Here is a 14,527-nt window from a genome sequence, read left to right as displayed (position 1 = left end):
AAGATGGAAATAGAAGCTAGAAAAAAAAAGGTTTTGATAGAAATACTGCACATCAAAATACTTTCAGAACTTCCTTCTGGAAGCTTTTACTATTGCTGGAAAGTTTTGTCTTTTGCTTGGGAAGAGCTGAAGGTTATCCACTTCTGTCTTTCAGGCTCTTCTGTGCTTGTGGCTAGTGAGGGAGCAGATGATGAACAGTACGGGCTGCCCTGATAACTTCCTCAAGAGGAATGGGTGGATGTCTCACTATCCTTCCAAAACATCTTGGAAAGCTAATCACCCATCCATAGAAGAAAATAATCCCATCCTGGTCAGATACATGTACTGTATTTTCAGTGCATCTGAACATCCCACAGTCACAAATAAGTCACTTTGTCACACAGGAAGGTTTTTGTTTTGTTGGGGTTTTTTTTTGTTGTTGTTGTTTTGTTTGTTTGTTTTTTTCTTTGGTTGGGTTTTTTTGTTTTGTTGGTTTTTTGTTTGGTTTTTTTTTTTTTTCCACAGAGAAAAAACAGAAACCAAAAAAGACCATGCCATTCTCCCTGCTCAGGTAGGAAGGCTGTGGCTGATGGGAATTAAAACTCCAGCAATCCTGAGCCCAAGAACAGCAGTTTGGTCACTGGAATATTTTTCAGGATGCTGTACAGGCTTAGAAGGTCTAATGAGTTGGTTAACTGTCCAGGACACAGGCAGAGATGTCTGAACAGCTACACCAGGTGCCAATATGTATTTGTTACTGCCACCAGCGAGAAATTCCTGGGAGCATTCCCAGGCTTGACAGGGATGCAGTTTTCTGTGATGGCTCATAGAGGGATATGGTTTGCTGTCAGTGATGTGAGAGTTACAAGCATATGAAAAGGGTAGACAGGGCCAAAGCTCTCAAGCAAAATCCACTGCCAGACAAATTACAGGAAATCTCAAGGAGTGAGAGCAAGGTCCTGAAAAGGGGCCCAAATAGTAGAAGTAGTTTGGGTTCCCCCATTTTGGCAAGCATCCCAGAGTTACAGCATACCCGAGCTTCTCCAAACCCTAGGAAAGACCTGCTTCAAAATCAGGCCTCTCTAGATGTTATTCATTCTCATTTTTTCAACCCTGGATTGAAAAGTATTATATATTGGCCCTGGACTCAAACCTGAGTATTTGGGCTGAATTTATTGTTTATTAAGGTGACTTCATGGGGGACCTTTTCTAGAAAATTGTGCCCAAGTAAGTTGTGGGATCATGGGAAAAGCAGATTTAGTGATCAGTTGGAGAGGCCAGGTCAGATGTGCCATTTTAGATGCTATAACTCTGCCATCCCTCTTTGCAGTTGCAGGTGCTGGAGAGGAGTCCTGCTACAGTGGATGATGGATTCACAGAAAACTGTGAGCAGCAAATCCACTGAGTACCAGTGTCCATTCCCAGCTCGTGTTTTTTCTAGAAAGCATTGTGAGACACAGACAGACAGGAGTCACAGGGAAGGTACATAATACAGCTTTTGTTTCTTTGTTTGTTTGCTTTTAAAGAGGAAATCAGATGGTCTGGAGCCTGTTGGAGGGATGTACAGAGTTTTTCACCTCCCCTTGGTCAATACTTACTGACGACACAGGTTGTCCAAGCTGGAAAGCTGATGGCAGCCTTGAGTTTAAGTCCTGTAAGTGGTCAAACACTGCTAAAATGTACGAGCGACTAGCACTTAGCTGCTCCAGGTCCATCTGTCTGAACGATGGAGACAGATGTCCCTGCAGGCTTATGGAAAAACATTCCTCCTGAACAGAATGCTGGGCACAGAGGAGGCAGTAGAGGCACTGTACTGGCACCAGTTTAGGAGGAGCAAGCTTCCCATGACCCCATCCAACAGCTTGCTCTGATGTGCACTCTGTGACTTACCAGACACCTGGAAGAGGCAGGTGGAGACCCCCACGTCGTTGGAAATGCTGCACTCGTAGCTCCCACTGGTCTCCCGGCTGACGCTGTCCACCTTAAGCTCTGAGTAGTCCTGCTGCTCTGCCAGGGGCTGCGCCAGGAGGCTCCCGTTGAAGCGCCAGACGGAGGTGGCCACTTTCATGGGGCTGCCCTTGAGCATGGTGCAGCGCAGGGTGACGCTGTGCCCCATGCCCTGCCGCACATCCTGGAAGGCCGGCTCCACCACGGGGGGGACTGGAGACCCAACAGAGCAACAGACAGGGATGCCATCAGGGAACAGCTGCCTCACTCAGCACAGTCACCCCGACTGCCTCTGACAAGACAGGCACCTATGATTTCCAAGGGGATGGAGCCAGGATCCATCACACCAAAAGCCACAGTCGTCTGACATTCCTTTCTGACTGGGCTGGGGCCACATTCTACCTCCCTCCCATTTGTGAGGTAGGGAGAACCTTTAGCAAGTACTCATCCCACACCAAGCACTGCTTGGAGGAGCTACCAAGCTCTGTTCTCTCATGTGAGAAGTGCAATGTCAGCAGCTGTATCACAGCTTGGATTCAATCCCCAGATCTAATCAGAATAACTGGTCCTCTTACACAGCATAAAATGCACTCTCTGAGCAGGCAGGTAAGCTCCCAAGCAGTCATGTTCTTCTTGTCAGTGTCTGGCAGGGTTATCAAGGACACTCTGTTTAGGTAGAGGGATCTGCACTGGCTCTCCCCACACACCTAAGGGGTTTTAGAGGCTCGTTCCCAAATACATTAGCACAACACATCATGGACTCGCTACAGGGACTCTGGGTCCTATTTTTATCTCTGGCAACAATTTCCTGATGTTGGGAAGTGAGTCACATCTACCCACGTCAGCTTCTTCGCCAGTAATGTGAGAATGGGAATGGTGATGTGTGTTCACCTCCTTAGGAAAGGGAAACTACTGCATCTTTAGCACTTCTTCAGCACTCGTAAAAATTTATGGGAATCTCATGATTTGGGCACGGTTGAGGCAGAACAAGGAGAAAGATTGGTATTGTTTGGGTTATTCCTTATTTAATGCAATGACAGAGGACTTCAATCTCCACAGCCATCTGAGACATGTTTCACTTGCAATAAACTCTTAATTAAAATGCTACAGCATGGGGATAACCAGAAGCTCTCCATCTAAAATGAGAAAAGCTTCCTGAACACAAAACAGCTGTTAGTCTGAATGTAAAAGAGGGAGAACGCATTTATAGCAGCTTCAGCACAATCACAACTGACCTTTTCCAGGTTCAAAGCACCTGCTCTTCCACAGACAATTTCTATGCCCTACAGATCAACAGAGCACCTGTCTCCTCTAAAGGGCCACAGAGTTGCCAAGCACAGCCAGGCCCAAAAACCTGCAACACCCAGCATCTGCAGCATCTGCCACAGACACAGCTCTACCAACAACCAATGGGTCACTCAGCATCCCTGCTGCCCTGAACATAGCCATGCTGGGAAGGGCTCCAGCACACCAGTCTCTCTTCTCCCATAGCCTGACCCCAGCAAGACTCAACAGCTCTGTGACACTAGTGGCATCTCTAATCTTCACCACAGCTGAAGGTGGTGCATGCACCGTCCCATAGGTGGACATACAGTGTCCCCTCTCCCAGGGGCACAAATGCATCTGTGGGTACAGGCAGTGTACAATCATCCCCATCATCCCCTCCACCTGGCAGCCTTTCTTTGATGAGGTTGTTTTCAAGGTACCTTGCTCTCAACTCTAAGTCGCTGGGCCCCTTGCTGCACTTAGGTGGATTAAAAGCAGCCCCTGCCTGAGCTGACACTGCCTTGCTGAGTGGCATGGTCAGCTCATTATGGATGGCTTTCCTGGAGATGTGTCTCTGTGAGTGCTCCAAGTGCTGACTTGCCTTTGGCTCACATATCTCCCACCTCACAGTGAGAATAATGTGAGAAGTTGTTTGATTAGACCAAGTGCCATGAACGTGTCATCTCCATCCCTAGCTGCTATCCCATTTCTTCAGTCACATCTGCTCCTTAATTGAAGCTGGTGGGGTCTCACATTCTAATCTAGGCCAGCTGGTGATATAAGGGAAAAGAAAGAGAAAAAGGGCAGAGAAGAGAAAAAAGAAGGCTCAAAAAAAATGGCACAGCCACCTCAGATGTACTCAGAACAGTCTGTCTCCTGAGGAGGAGAGAGAGGGGTGGGAGAGCAGCTTCCCTCACTGCATCTGGCTGTGCCAGGTATGGGGCTGGGACAGCAGAAAAGGTCTGAAACTGGACAAAGTACCATCTGCAAGGACATGTGCTGCAAGGAAAGTGCCCTCCTGGGCCTCACTGAGGGAGTTTCTGGGGCTGGTAAAGAGTCACAAAGGAACAGGGCTGGGATGCTCCAGATGTTTCCTTAGGTCACTGGAACAGCAGGGCAGCCAAGGATGCAGAAGATATTTAATCTTCTTCAGCTGGAAAATGGGATTTACTTGATTTGTACTGGGACAGGTTCTGAGCCTATGTTACCATCTTGCAAAGGGAAAGCCTGAAAGTGCCTATCAATTAAAAATTGATTACATTTTTTCCTCTTGTCTCTGGCACTAGGAAACACCCAATGAGCATTAACTCTGCATGTAGTCCTGGAGCTCCCAGATTTTATGGAGCGAGATCTGAAGCAGGTTATCCCATCACTACAAAGTATAGAGAACTACACCGGGGTCAGTTGTTCCCCAAGGTTCCCAATGGATATGAAAACAAAGGAAAGTCAACAGCAATTACAGAGTCAGACATCAGCTCTGGCCTCCAATGCCTACCGGGGAGTTCACACTTGTTCAAGGAGGTTATACACAAAAGGCAGACTCACCACAGAGGCAGGGATTCAGTCTGTAAAACCTTGCTGCTAACAACACAGCCTTTTCTGTTTCTGTTCTTTTTCCCTGCCTTAAAGGCAAAAGAAAGCTTGTTTAAATGAGCTGGTGCTCCTACTGCCCAAACCTAGGAACTGAACAGCTCCAGTACACCTGAGACGGGGGCTGTCTTGGAGGAGAGACTGTGGCATGAGCCCTGTACAGACACCTTTAGGGAGCTGCAGAAAGGATAATGATTTTCAAGTTGCCTCTTATACTCACAGGGAAGCAGCATTCCTGCTGGCTATAAAGAAGTAGTATTTGGCTATTCTGGCTTGCCAAGCTGCCATATTGCTCTTTAAGTTTTTAGCCCAGTTCCAAAAGTGAGTCCTCATCCAGAGGCTCCTCAAATGCCTTTCTGTATCTCCTTTGAACTCCAGCTCTTTTAAGAAGCCTCCACACTGCAGGCAGCAAGTTGCTACGCTTCCAGGAGGTAAAAAACCTCTGTGCACATATAGAGCTTCAGGATCCCCTGGCAAGAAACACAGCAAACAAATATAGACAATTACTGCCCTCTCTCAGCACACAGCTTAACTCTAGAAGAACTCGCTGGCAAGAGCAGTGATGAAAGGGGTAAAGAGACAATGCTCCTCCAGCAACCTTGTTAAGATGCAGCTGCTGCGAAACACAAGGCAGGGCGGTCTGCCTTTGCAGAAGAATTAGCTAGTTAGGAAAAATTCCAATCAGCCAAACACAGGCAACCTACTCCAGCATGCCAGGCACCCTAAAGCAAAACTGGGCTGCAGGCAGCTCCTCACTGTGAGCCAGAGCAGATGCTCTGCACCGAAGGGCTGTTAACCTAATGCTGCTCACAGTGATGAAGGGCAGCAGCGAGAGAAGTACAACAGCAAAATGTCAAGCACCAAGGAGTGTTGCTTTGTGTCCCAATAACCTCTTATTTTCTTGGTTTTATTGGAAATAAACAGAACTGAAATGCTCATCCTGCTGGGTGGGTGAGAAGTGCACTTCCTTCCCACAGTTTAGTTATGGTCAGCTTGGTTTAAGTCTGTTTTAGTTTTAGCCTTGAGAAAGGGTAAAACTAAACTAGGGCTCTTCCTTACAAGAGCCAGAGAGCTCGACAGAGAGACCACAGTCTCTCCTTGTGCTGTCATTGTGCTGTCCTGCTTGGGCACAGCTCAGGAAGGCATACTTGGCCCTTGCAATGCTGTCAGATTGCTGCAGGTTCCTATCAAATTCAGATGCCTCCAGAAGGCAGAGATGTTTCTTTCACCAGTGATGAAGTCAGAGCATCCCAGGATAGCAGAGATGCACTTTGAAGCTTTTTACTTGTGGGGTAAATAGAGAAAAAAAAAATTCCCCTAAATTAGACACTGGCAATGCTGTCGTGAGGCTGCTCAATCCGGTATGTATGAAAGGCAAAGAAAGGCTCCTGTTGGAGTGGACTGATGCACAGAAATCAGTGACAAGCTTAGAGACAAACCAGCATCTGCAGAACAGGGGAGCACTGAGTGAACAGACCTCACACAAATTGTTCAGGCAATAATTGAGAAGGTTGAATATCCTAGATATCATGGGACAACACTACTATGCAAGACACATGCATACTCTGCTTCCCCACTGCAGTTTGGTAACTGTGAATAGCACAACCTGCTCAAATTCCAAATGCTGGCTTTTTTTGGAAGGTTCGTCAGAGCTAGGGAGCTCTTTCATAACCTGCTCTCTCACAAGCAACCTTGTCCCCCATGTAGCCATGTACAGCTGACAACAGCCATCTCTGTGGGTGGTGAGCTGCCAGCACTGTTCCGCTGGTCTGTGCAGCTGCCATGGGCTGCTACATTCTTATTTTGCTACAGGAATTTACTTCCCACAACACTTCCTCTGCTGCAAAGAGCACCACAGCACAGCAATGTCCAGGGGAAAAGGAGAGGCGTGACTAGAAAGATGCCCTAATCAAGGTCACACACACACACTCAGATCAGACAGAAGCAGCACAGGAGTCCTGTATCCTCACCTTCAGTACCTGGTGTCCTGAATCAGGATACCTTCCATATCGGGACCCCTATCCTGGTCCTTCCATTCTTAGCCCAGGCTTCCTTGTCTGTGAGAAACACCCTCTCCTCTAACCTCCAGAACCAGTCTTTAAATTTTTATTTAAATCTAGACAGTGCAGTACGTAACACAAGTGATGAAAAGAGCAAGCTGTGCTGGATTAGAAAGCAGCTTAATTTCAGCAGCTCTCATCCCACCCTACTGACTGACTACCTCAAAGCTTAGCCATGCATCACAGCACCAGCGAGACTCCTGCCTTTGGTCTTCACCATGTCCCTTGGTGAGACCTAACTGACCACTCATTTGTAGGATTAACATTGCAAACAACACATGGATAACCTGGTATGAAAGACTGCACTTAGTGGTCAGTTACAGTTATTAGCTGTGTCTTGTTATCTGAAGAAGCTGATGACAACAGGAAGTAATTTCTCTCTCTAGAAAGCAAATCAGCACAGGCAGCTATTAGGACCTTATGAGACCTGTATGAGTCTATCTGGCATCTGTTTAATTTCTTATAGGTATCCTTTTGCAGTCATACTGGATGCAGTCTTCCCTAATCTTCTCTAGGCAACCAAAGCAACCTCAGCAAAGGGTGCCTTCCTTTTCCAACCCCTGGTCCCATAATTTGGGGTAATAAAGATATCACAGACAGCAAAGATACTGCAATCCTTTTCTCACAGCATGTAGAAAACTCCATGGTTTCAGCTCCAGAAGAGACAAAAAGTCTCCACCTGAACAAGCGGGAAGCCCTTTTATTGTCACGAGGCTGGGAAATCACAGCTGAGCAATTCTGTTCCTTGCAACAGCACCTACACCCCACACCCTAGGAACACACATTAGGCTCCAACAGTTTTCCACGTGGAGACAAATATCCAACCTATATTTACAAGCCCAGTCTCATATGCTTGCTTAATATATAATTGAGTAGTTAGAAGAAGGGAGATCCAAGAAGGCTTGCTCAACCTATTTCAGCTAAAAGCCAAATCTCATTCTTTCATCTTATATGACTTTTGCCTTTCCACTTCAGTCTCACCATGTATGAGGAGATAAAATCTGTGGGTTTTGCATAGTGCTTGAAAGCCAAGTTGCAAATATTGTTATTTCAAAGAAAACAAATTTGTTTGAGCACATTTTCTGCTAGACAAGTGAGTGCAGGGTCTGGAGAGACAGGGCTCAGAGAGTGTTTAGTTCTGTGCTAGTTGACTGCTTTTAAAAGAAGAGCAAATGAAATGTATTCACTACCAGCTTTTCTGCTTTCCTCTTATCCTGAACTTTCCAAGCCAATTAGCTCAACCAGTCTTCACCTAGTTTCAATAAAGAGGGATTTACTAGAGGATTTCCTCTTCTGCATGACAAATTGTGCTGATTAACACATAAGACCCCTTGCTCGCTGTACCAAGTGCTTTGAAGAAAGTCCATCCTGGGTGGGAATTTCCAGACCTTTAGCCTCACAGATATGCCTTCTCATAAAAAGATCTGTCCCAGACATGCTGGAACGCCACCCAGACTCACTGCCCAATTAATTCACCCTAACAAGACACTACAAAGACAAGTATTCTTCTACAGTGTAAAGCCACCTCATTCCCATGCCTCACTTACCTTCAAGCGCCTCGTTTCAAAACAGTACACTCCCCTAATTGAAAAAGATAAGTAGAAGAAGATGGTGCATGTACAGAAAACACACACACATTTATATGTGAGATGCATGCTGATAAGCCTCCCCCCACCCACTTACCACCCAATCAGCAAAGTTGTTCGCAGGAGAAATATAGAGGGTGAGAGTGGGCATTTCAGAGCTAATACCTTCAAGTACTGCCAGACCAATGGCATAACCCCATAGACTTTTTTTTTTTTTCTGCCACAGACTAACACAAAAATATTTTCTCTAGCTGACAGCCAATTTTACTAATTATAACATGGTGAAGCAGCATGATGGCCAGGGTGGATCTGCCCACCCTTCATTCTCCTGCCCGCCCACATACCCACAAGAGGGGAGCCCTGCCATGTGTAGCAGTGTCAGACCACCAACGCTTCGCTCAGGTTCTGCCTGTCTTCTACAAGATAACAAGGTGTCACCTCATGCCCATGCGTCTGTTATTACATGCCTCTGTTTAACAAACTGGGCTAGCAGTGACACGCTGCTCCCAATAGCATATAAATAGTTTAGATGGAAACATTCACTAACAGTCAGCCAATGATATTCTTTCCCCAAAAGCATCCTATATGCATTAACTTTTGGCAGAGAACCAGTTATCTTACTACTCAATAATTCATAGGTGAGCTACTCAGCTGGGCAGTTCTGGGAATAAAGCAACTCATTGCCAATGCAAACTAAGGAAAAGAAAAAAAACCAACAAAATCAACCCACAAAAAAGAACGAATGAGGTTCTTCCAAAGCAAAGAATCCACATCTTCTCTCTTAGTTCATATTTTACCACTAGTTTTTTTTACTATCTAACGTAATTCCCTTGCTGCAGTTTAAGCCTACTGCAAGTCCTCCCCATAGGTATTTTCATGTCCTAGTAATCAACTCTGTACTATCTCCAGCATGTAAAGAAGGGAAAATAGAGGGAAAACAGCCTATCTATGAAGTTCATCATCCTAGGATAGACCCTCCGCATTCCCGAGAAATATTTGGAACAAATGGGAAAGGACTGGTAACCTCCCCTCCCCAGGTTTGACAGCAAACCTGGTGCTAGCTGAAGCAGGACTTTAAAGGACAAATTTATCTCATTCTTCTTCATTGAGACACTCAGCTTAGGAATGACACCTCCCTCCAAGGCGATAGAGCGAGAGGGACATCTCCAGAGGATGATTCAGATGGCAGGAATTCCTAGCTGGCATACCAGCCTCTGTCCTGTACCGGCAGGGGGAGCTTAAGGTGATGCCAGCCCTCACAACTCTGCTAGGTGGGATGAATGCAGAGCAAAGCAAATGCACTGAAGTGGCAGTGCCCCACTCCCATATGAACCTCTCATGAACTCTCAGTGCCATGTTTGATGAGTTGATCAGTAAGCTGAGTCTAACACACATCTGAAACCTGGGCAGTGTATCCTGCACTTGGACAGGAGACACCTCCTGTGCTCCAACTGCTATGTGCCACAACAGAGCTCACCTGGGAAGGAAAACAGACACCAGCCTGCACATTCCCCATAGTGAACACAGTGAGAAATCTTTGGACTCCAGGCAATGTCCAATTAGTGCCACCACCAGGGCTCATCTCCAGAGTACGCAGCTGCCGCCTACAAGGAATTGTCTGAGTTCCCCCTTATCTCCTAGAGGCTCTCACCCCCAACCAGAGGAGCTACCGGGCAGAGGTGACTGCTTCCTCCAAGCATCAATCCAATAGCAAGAGGCTCCTATTCCATTGCCAGCTGCTGTAGCAATTCAATTGCTTCCATATATTTACACCCCTTTAATAAAAGAACTGAAATTTGTAAGCAAGGAGGCTGCAGGAGAAAAGTACCTCTGAGGACTGCAATCCTATCAAAACGAAAAGGAGTCCCTCCTTTAGAAATGCAGTTTTTGTCAGGGCTGCAGGGGATCAGAGGCTTCTGCTCACAGCTGGACCACAGCACTACCTCATTCTCTGATTTCAGTTTGAAAACTAAATTGGGACCACAAGACAATCCCTCCACAGCTGCTTTCCACACATGCAGGCAAAGCGAGAGGCAGCACAGCCAAAACCAGAAACACTGATTAAAAAATCAGACCTGCTTTAATGTTGGTGTGTTGTGATCAGAGCTGGAAAGGGGAGAGATCCAAGTCAGAAAGAGCCTGGTAGAGGAAGGCAGGCCATCCACAGCAACTGATATAATAAATTACTAACCAGCACTCCTTAATATGTTTACTTTGAAGTCTTTGTTCACAGTAGCAAACATGGAGCATGGGGCAAACCTAGACCAGGAAGAGTTAATACAGTGGTTCACTACTTATCTACAGAATGGAAAGAGGACAAGCTTCCCCACACAAAACAGGCTCTCAGCCTCTCCCTCAGGCTTAGCAGGGAATTTGGACCAAGGATGAAGAATTCTGCATGGAGCAACACTCAGTTCTCCATCACTTCTCTATCTGCTGCCTCAGAGTTCTGTTGCCAGTTGTTTAATATCCTGCTCTACTAACTGCCATCATTACCCCATTTTTCCATCCTTCACCCTTGATTGGTCTTGATTCATCTGAGGAAGATGACGACAATGAAAACATAACTGTTCTGAAAGAGGCTGAAAGGATGCTCAAACTAAAAGATTTATGGCAAACATTCAGTCTCATAGATGAAAACAGCTGAGGTCAACAGATATCAAAGCAATTTTTCCCATAAGAATTAATATAACAAGGGGGGCAGTGCATACAGGAACTCAAGAAATGCATGCAATTTAAAAACACAGGATAAGTATATACAGCATAGAGAAAGGAGAGGCAAGAACATTTTTTACTGTAAGCATTTTTACTGTCATTCTCTGGATGGTTACCGCTTCATCACTGTCATCATCATTTTCAGATGAATCAAAGCAGATCAAATCAATCATGGGCAAAGGATGGAAAAATGAGGATGGGTTCAGAAGGTCTTCAGATGAAATGGCTGAGGTCTTTCAGAACAGTGACTAGCTCCAAAAAGCCAGCTGCCAAACAGCCACCATCTCTGCCACCTGTACATCCTGTCTTTCCCCTCCATCCTTCACACCACTACCTGCATGCATTTAAAATGTGTGACAGCCATAAGGACCTTTGCCCAGCTCCTATTCAATTAATTATGAAAAAAATACTTTATCTGTCCTATTAGTACTGTCATAGTTTTCATGAATGTATCTTCAGCAGATTGCTGGTTACAGAGAATCATCTCCCCGCACTTTACTCCAAAAGCTGCTGCCTGCCTATGGAGACCGCAGAGGATCTGGCAGTCCCATTTCTTCAGGTATGGATGATATCACCCAACTCAGAGAACAATATGGACTCAAGCTATAGAGGACTTACTCCCGCACTGGTAACCTCCTGTCTTCTCTCGATGCCGGCTCCGTGTTTCCCAAGGCTCAGCAGCACACCAGCCTTGCTGCTGAAGCAGCTGCAGCCCTGTAGCTCCGGTCTTTCCCTGAATGAGGGAGAGCACTGTCACTTCAGACAGCCACAGGTGCTGTGGGCTCCCAGAAAACACTTTCCAGGGCTCGGGGTCTCCTCTGTAGCAGAGGGCACAGGAAGGAAGCCAGTGAGAGAACTAGCCACCATTCAAGGACAGCAGCCTGCTCCCTTAACCTCCCTATCTGGCTATCGGCTCTGTCCCATCTCTTCTGAACTTGGACCAGGAGAGGTAAATTTATTAACAGTCCCACTCACTGGACAAATCTGATCTGACATTCAGTTTTCCACGACTGAGCTCAAACTGAGCCAGCACAGCAGGAACTATTTGGATGAGCAGTGTGGTCACTTGCCTATCTCGTACAGACACTTCTTTGTGTTGACTGAGGAGAGCTTTGGCTGCAGCAAAGGTGATATGCAGGACAAGTGGGAAGGACACACTCTATTTCTTCTCCCAATTCCTGGATTTTCGTCCAACACACAAACATCTGAAGTTGGTTCCATGAGTTTTCATTATTCTCATTCCCAGCTCTGCTGGGACACAAAAGTTAAGGCTGCTACTTTCCTCATTCTGACCCACTGCATCAAGATCTGAAAGTGGATCCTGGCCTGAGTCAATCCATCAGCAATTGTCATTCTGAGGGGTTGCACCAGCACACACTGCAACACAATCCTGCTCCTTCCACCCCCTTCAAAACAAATGATAATGCCTCCCAGAATCAGATATCCCAGGTGAAAAGGATATTTTAAACCAGTTTCAGCAACATTTGCTGAAATGTCCCACTATAACGGGCAGGAAGTAAATAGAATTCTGCGTACAGTTTTGGAAAGAACCTGCGTGGACTTAAATCTGGAAATATTTGTGACTAAATCTGTGATACAAGCCAGAGAAGATGGAAAGACAGGCTATGCCTATTTGTAAGACTCTAGCTAGGTCTATGTACCCTAATCTGAATTCATCAGTGCAAAAATGGCAGACTAACAACAGATCATAAAAATCTTAAAAATGCCACAGAAAGTAGTAAAAGATGTGGGAAAATTTCATCCAGCCAGGCCTTTGAGGGCAAGTTTGTGGTAGCACCTTGTGAATACCTGAGGAGATAAAATTACTCTCTACCCTCCATTCATGTATTGCCTAAATACACAAATCAGTTCGGTCAACCTAAGCAGATGAAACCTCAGAACAAACAGCAATAAACCTTTTTATTCCTCACTGATTCCATAAAAAAACTCACGGAAGATGAATGTGGGATGCAATATTCCAAGTTAAAAATGAATGATGATTAATATAGTTTTATGGGTCCTTGGCAGACAAACTGGGTAGTGTTTGAGAAAGCAACAAGAAAAGTAACTATCCTGTCATAACATCCTCGGGCTTTGGAAAGAACCTGGCTTGCTTCCACACGACAGACTAATTGAAGATATAATACTATTCAAATGCAGCCCACATTAAGCAGATTAAAAACACATTAACTGAAAGAGTTCAAAAAGAAATTTTAAATGCCTGCACGCACCATTGGGATCTCTCTAGCGACAGGGAACACCTCTTCTAGGAAGACAACTCTGGTAAAAACCCACGCGAACCTCTTAAACTGATGCTATTTCACATCTCCATCAAGGTCAGAGATCCAGACAGCAGGTTGGCAAAGCTAAAGCATATCAATTATAAAGCACCCTGTTCAGGCTGTGTAGCCAACATCGCACATAACCACCTTCAGTGGCTGAATGACCTTACGTCTGTTTGCAGCTGGTGTGACTGGGTGCACACCTTGGCAGATCTGTGGCTTTTGGCTTGGGCTTTGCTTCCTTCCCTCCCACACAAAGGCAGTGATAACTGACAATCACCATCCTTAGGTGCCTGTGTCAGGATAAGAACCAACATTTGTAGAAGACACAAAATATGTAGCAATAAATAGCATACTAACGAAGTACCTCTGACAGGACAACTTGACTTGCCTGATGGAATGGTCTTATGGTAACTCCATTCAATTTATCTTGGGCAATCGCAGAACCATAGAAAACTTGGGGTGGTAGGGACCTTTAAAGGTCATAATGTAAAGGTTCTGGAAAGGAAACTGTTGAGGAAAGAATGTGTAACTCTTGCAAGGAAAGAGACAATGACTCCAAAAGGAGCATGAGTTAATGTAACCCATTGAATATCAGCTTTCAGCTTAATTCCGTAGTCCAAAGATGTCCAAATCCTTAGATGATTAAGCCAAAGCTTACTAAACATATTGTGAGATGGGCATTGCATCTGCACTGGTGAGATTATGTTTGAAAGTCTGTTTAATACGTGTGACCATGCTGACAGAATGATGTTGAAAAAAAATGAGACGAGGGCTATAAAAATAAATATAGGGCTGGAAAACATGCTTTGTGGTAAATGGCTAAAGAGACCCTTTCTGGATTGCATATTGAAAAGGCTAAGAGATTACTTGTTCTGGTGTCTGAGACTACAGGAGGAAGAGACTGCTGATAACAAATAGCTCGTTATGTGAGAAGACAAAGGCATAAAAAGAGCTTGTTGTTGGAAACTGAAATGAGACAGGCTTAGATTAAGTGATGACAACTGAACCATGAGAGTAAAAAAACACTGGAACAACTTACTGAGCAACACACTGAATTCTCTGTCATTTCAGTATGTGAGGAGATGTTGCACTGAGAATC

At 45.4% G+C, this 14,527-nt stretch overlaps 1 protein-coding gene across 4 annotated transcripts in view; it reads right to left on the bottom strand.

The window, feature by feature from the left end:
* Positions 1-14,527, bottom strand: part of MDGA1 (MAM domain containing glycosylphosphatidylinositol anchor 1) — a 152,733-nt gene that overhangs the window by 54,138 nt on the left and 84,068 nt on the right. For all 4 annotated transcript variants that reach the window (XM_010391803.4, XM_019281293.3, XM_019281291.3 and 1 more), the window contains one exon: positions 1,870-2,139. In XM_010391803.4, coding sequence (XP_010390105.1) covers positions 1,870-2,139 — 270 coding nt within the window. The remainder of the gene's footprint in view (positions 1-1,869; positions 2,140-14,527) is intronic.

This window comes from Corvus cornix, chromosome 3, assembly GCF_000738735.6.
Source record: "Corvus cornix cornix isolate S_Up_H32 chromosome 3, ASM73873v5, whole genome shotgun sequence".
NCBI lineage: Eukaryota > Metazoa > Chordata > Aves > Passeriformes > Corvidae > Corvus > Corvus cornix.
The sequence above is the reverse complement of the archived record's forward strand: the minus strand, read 5'-3'. Positions and strand labels throughout refer to the sequence as shown.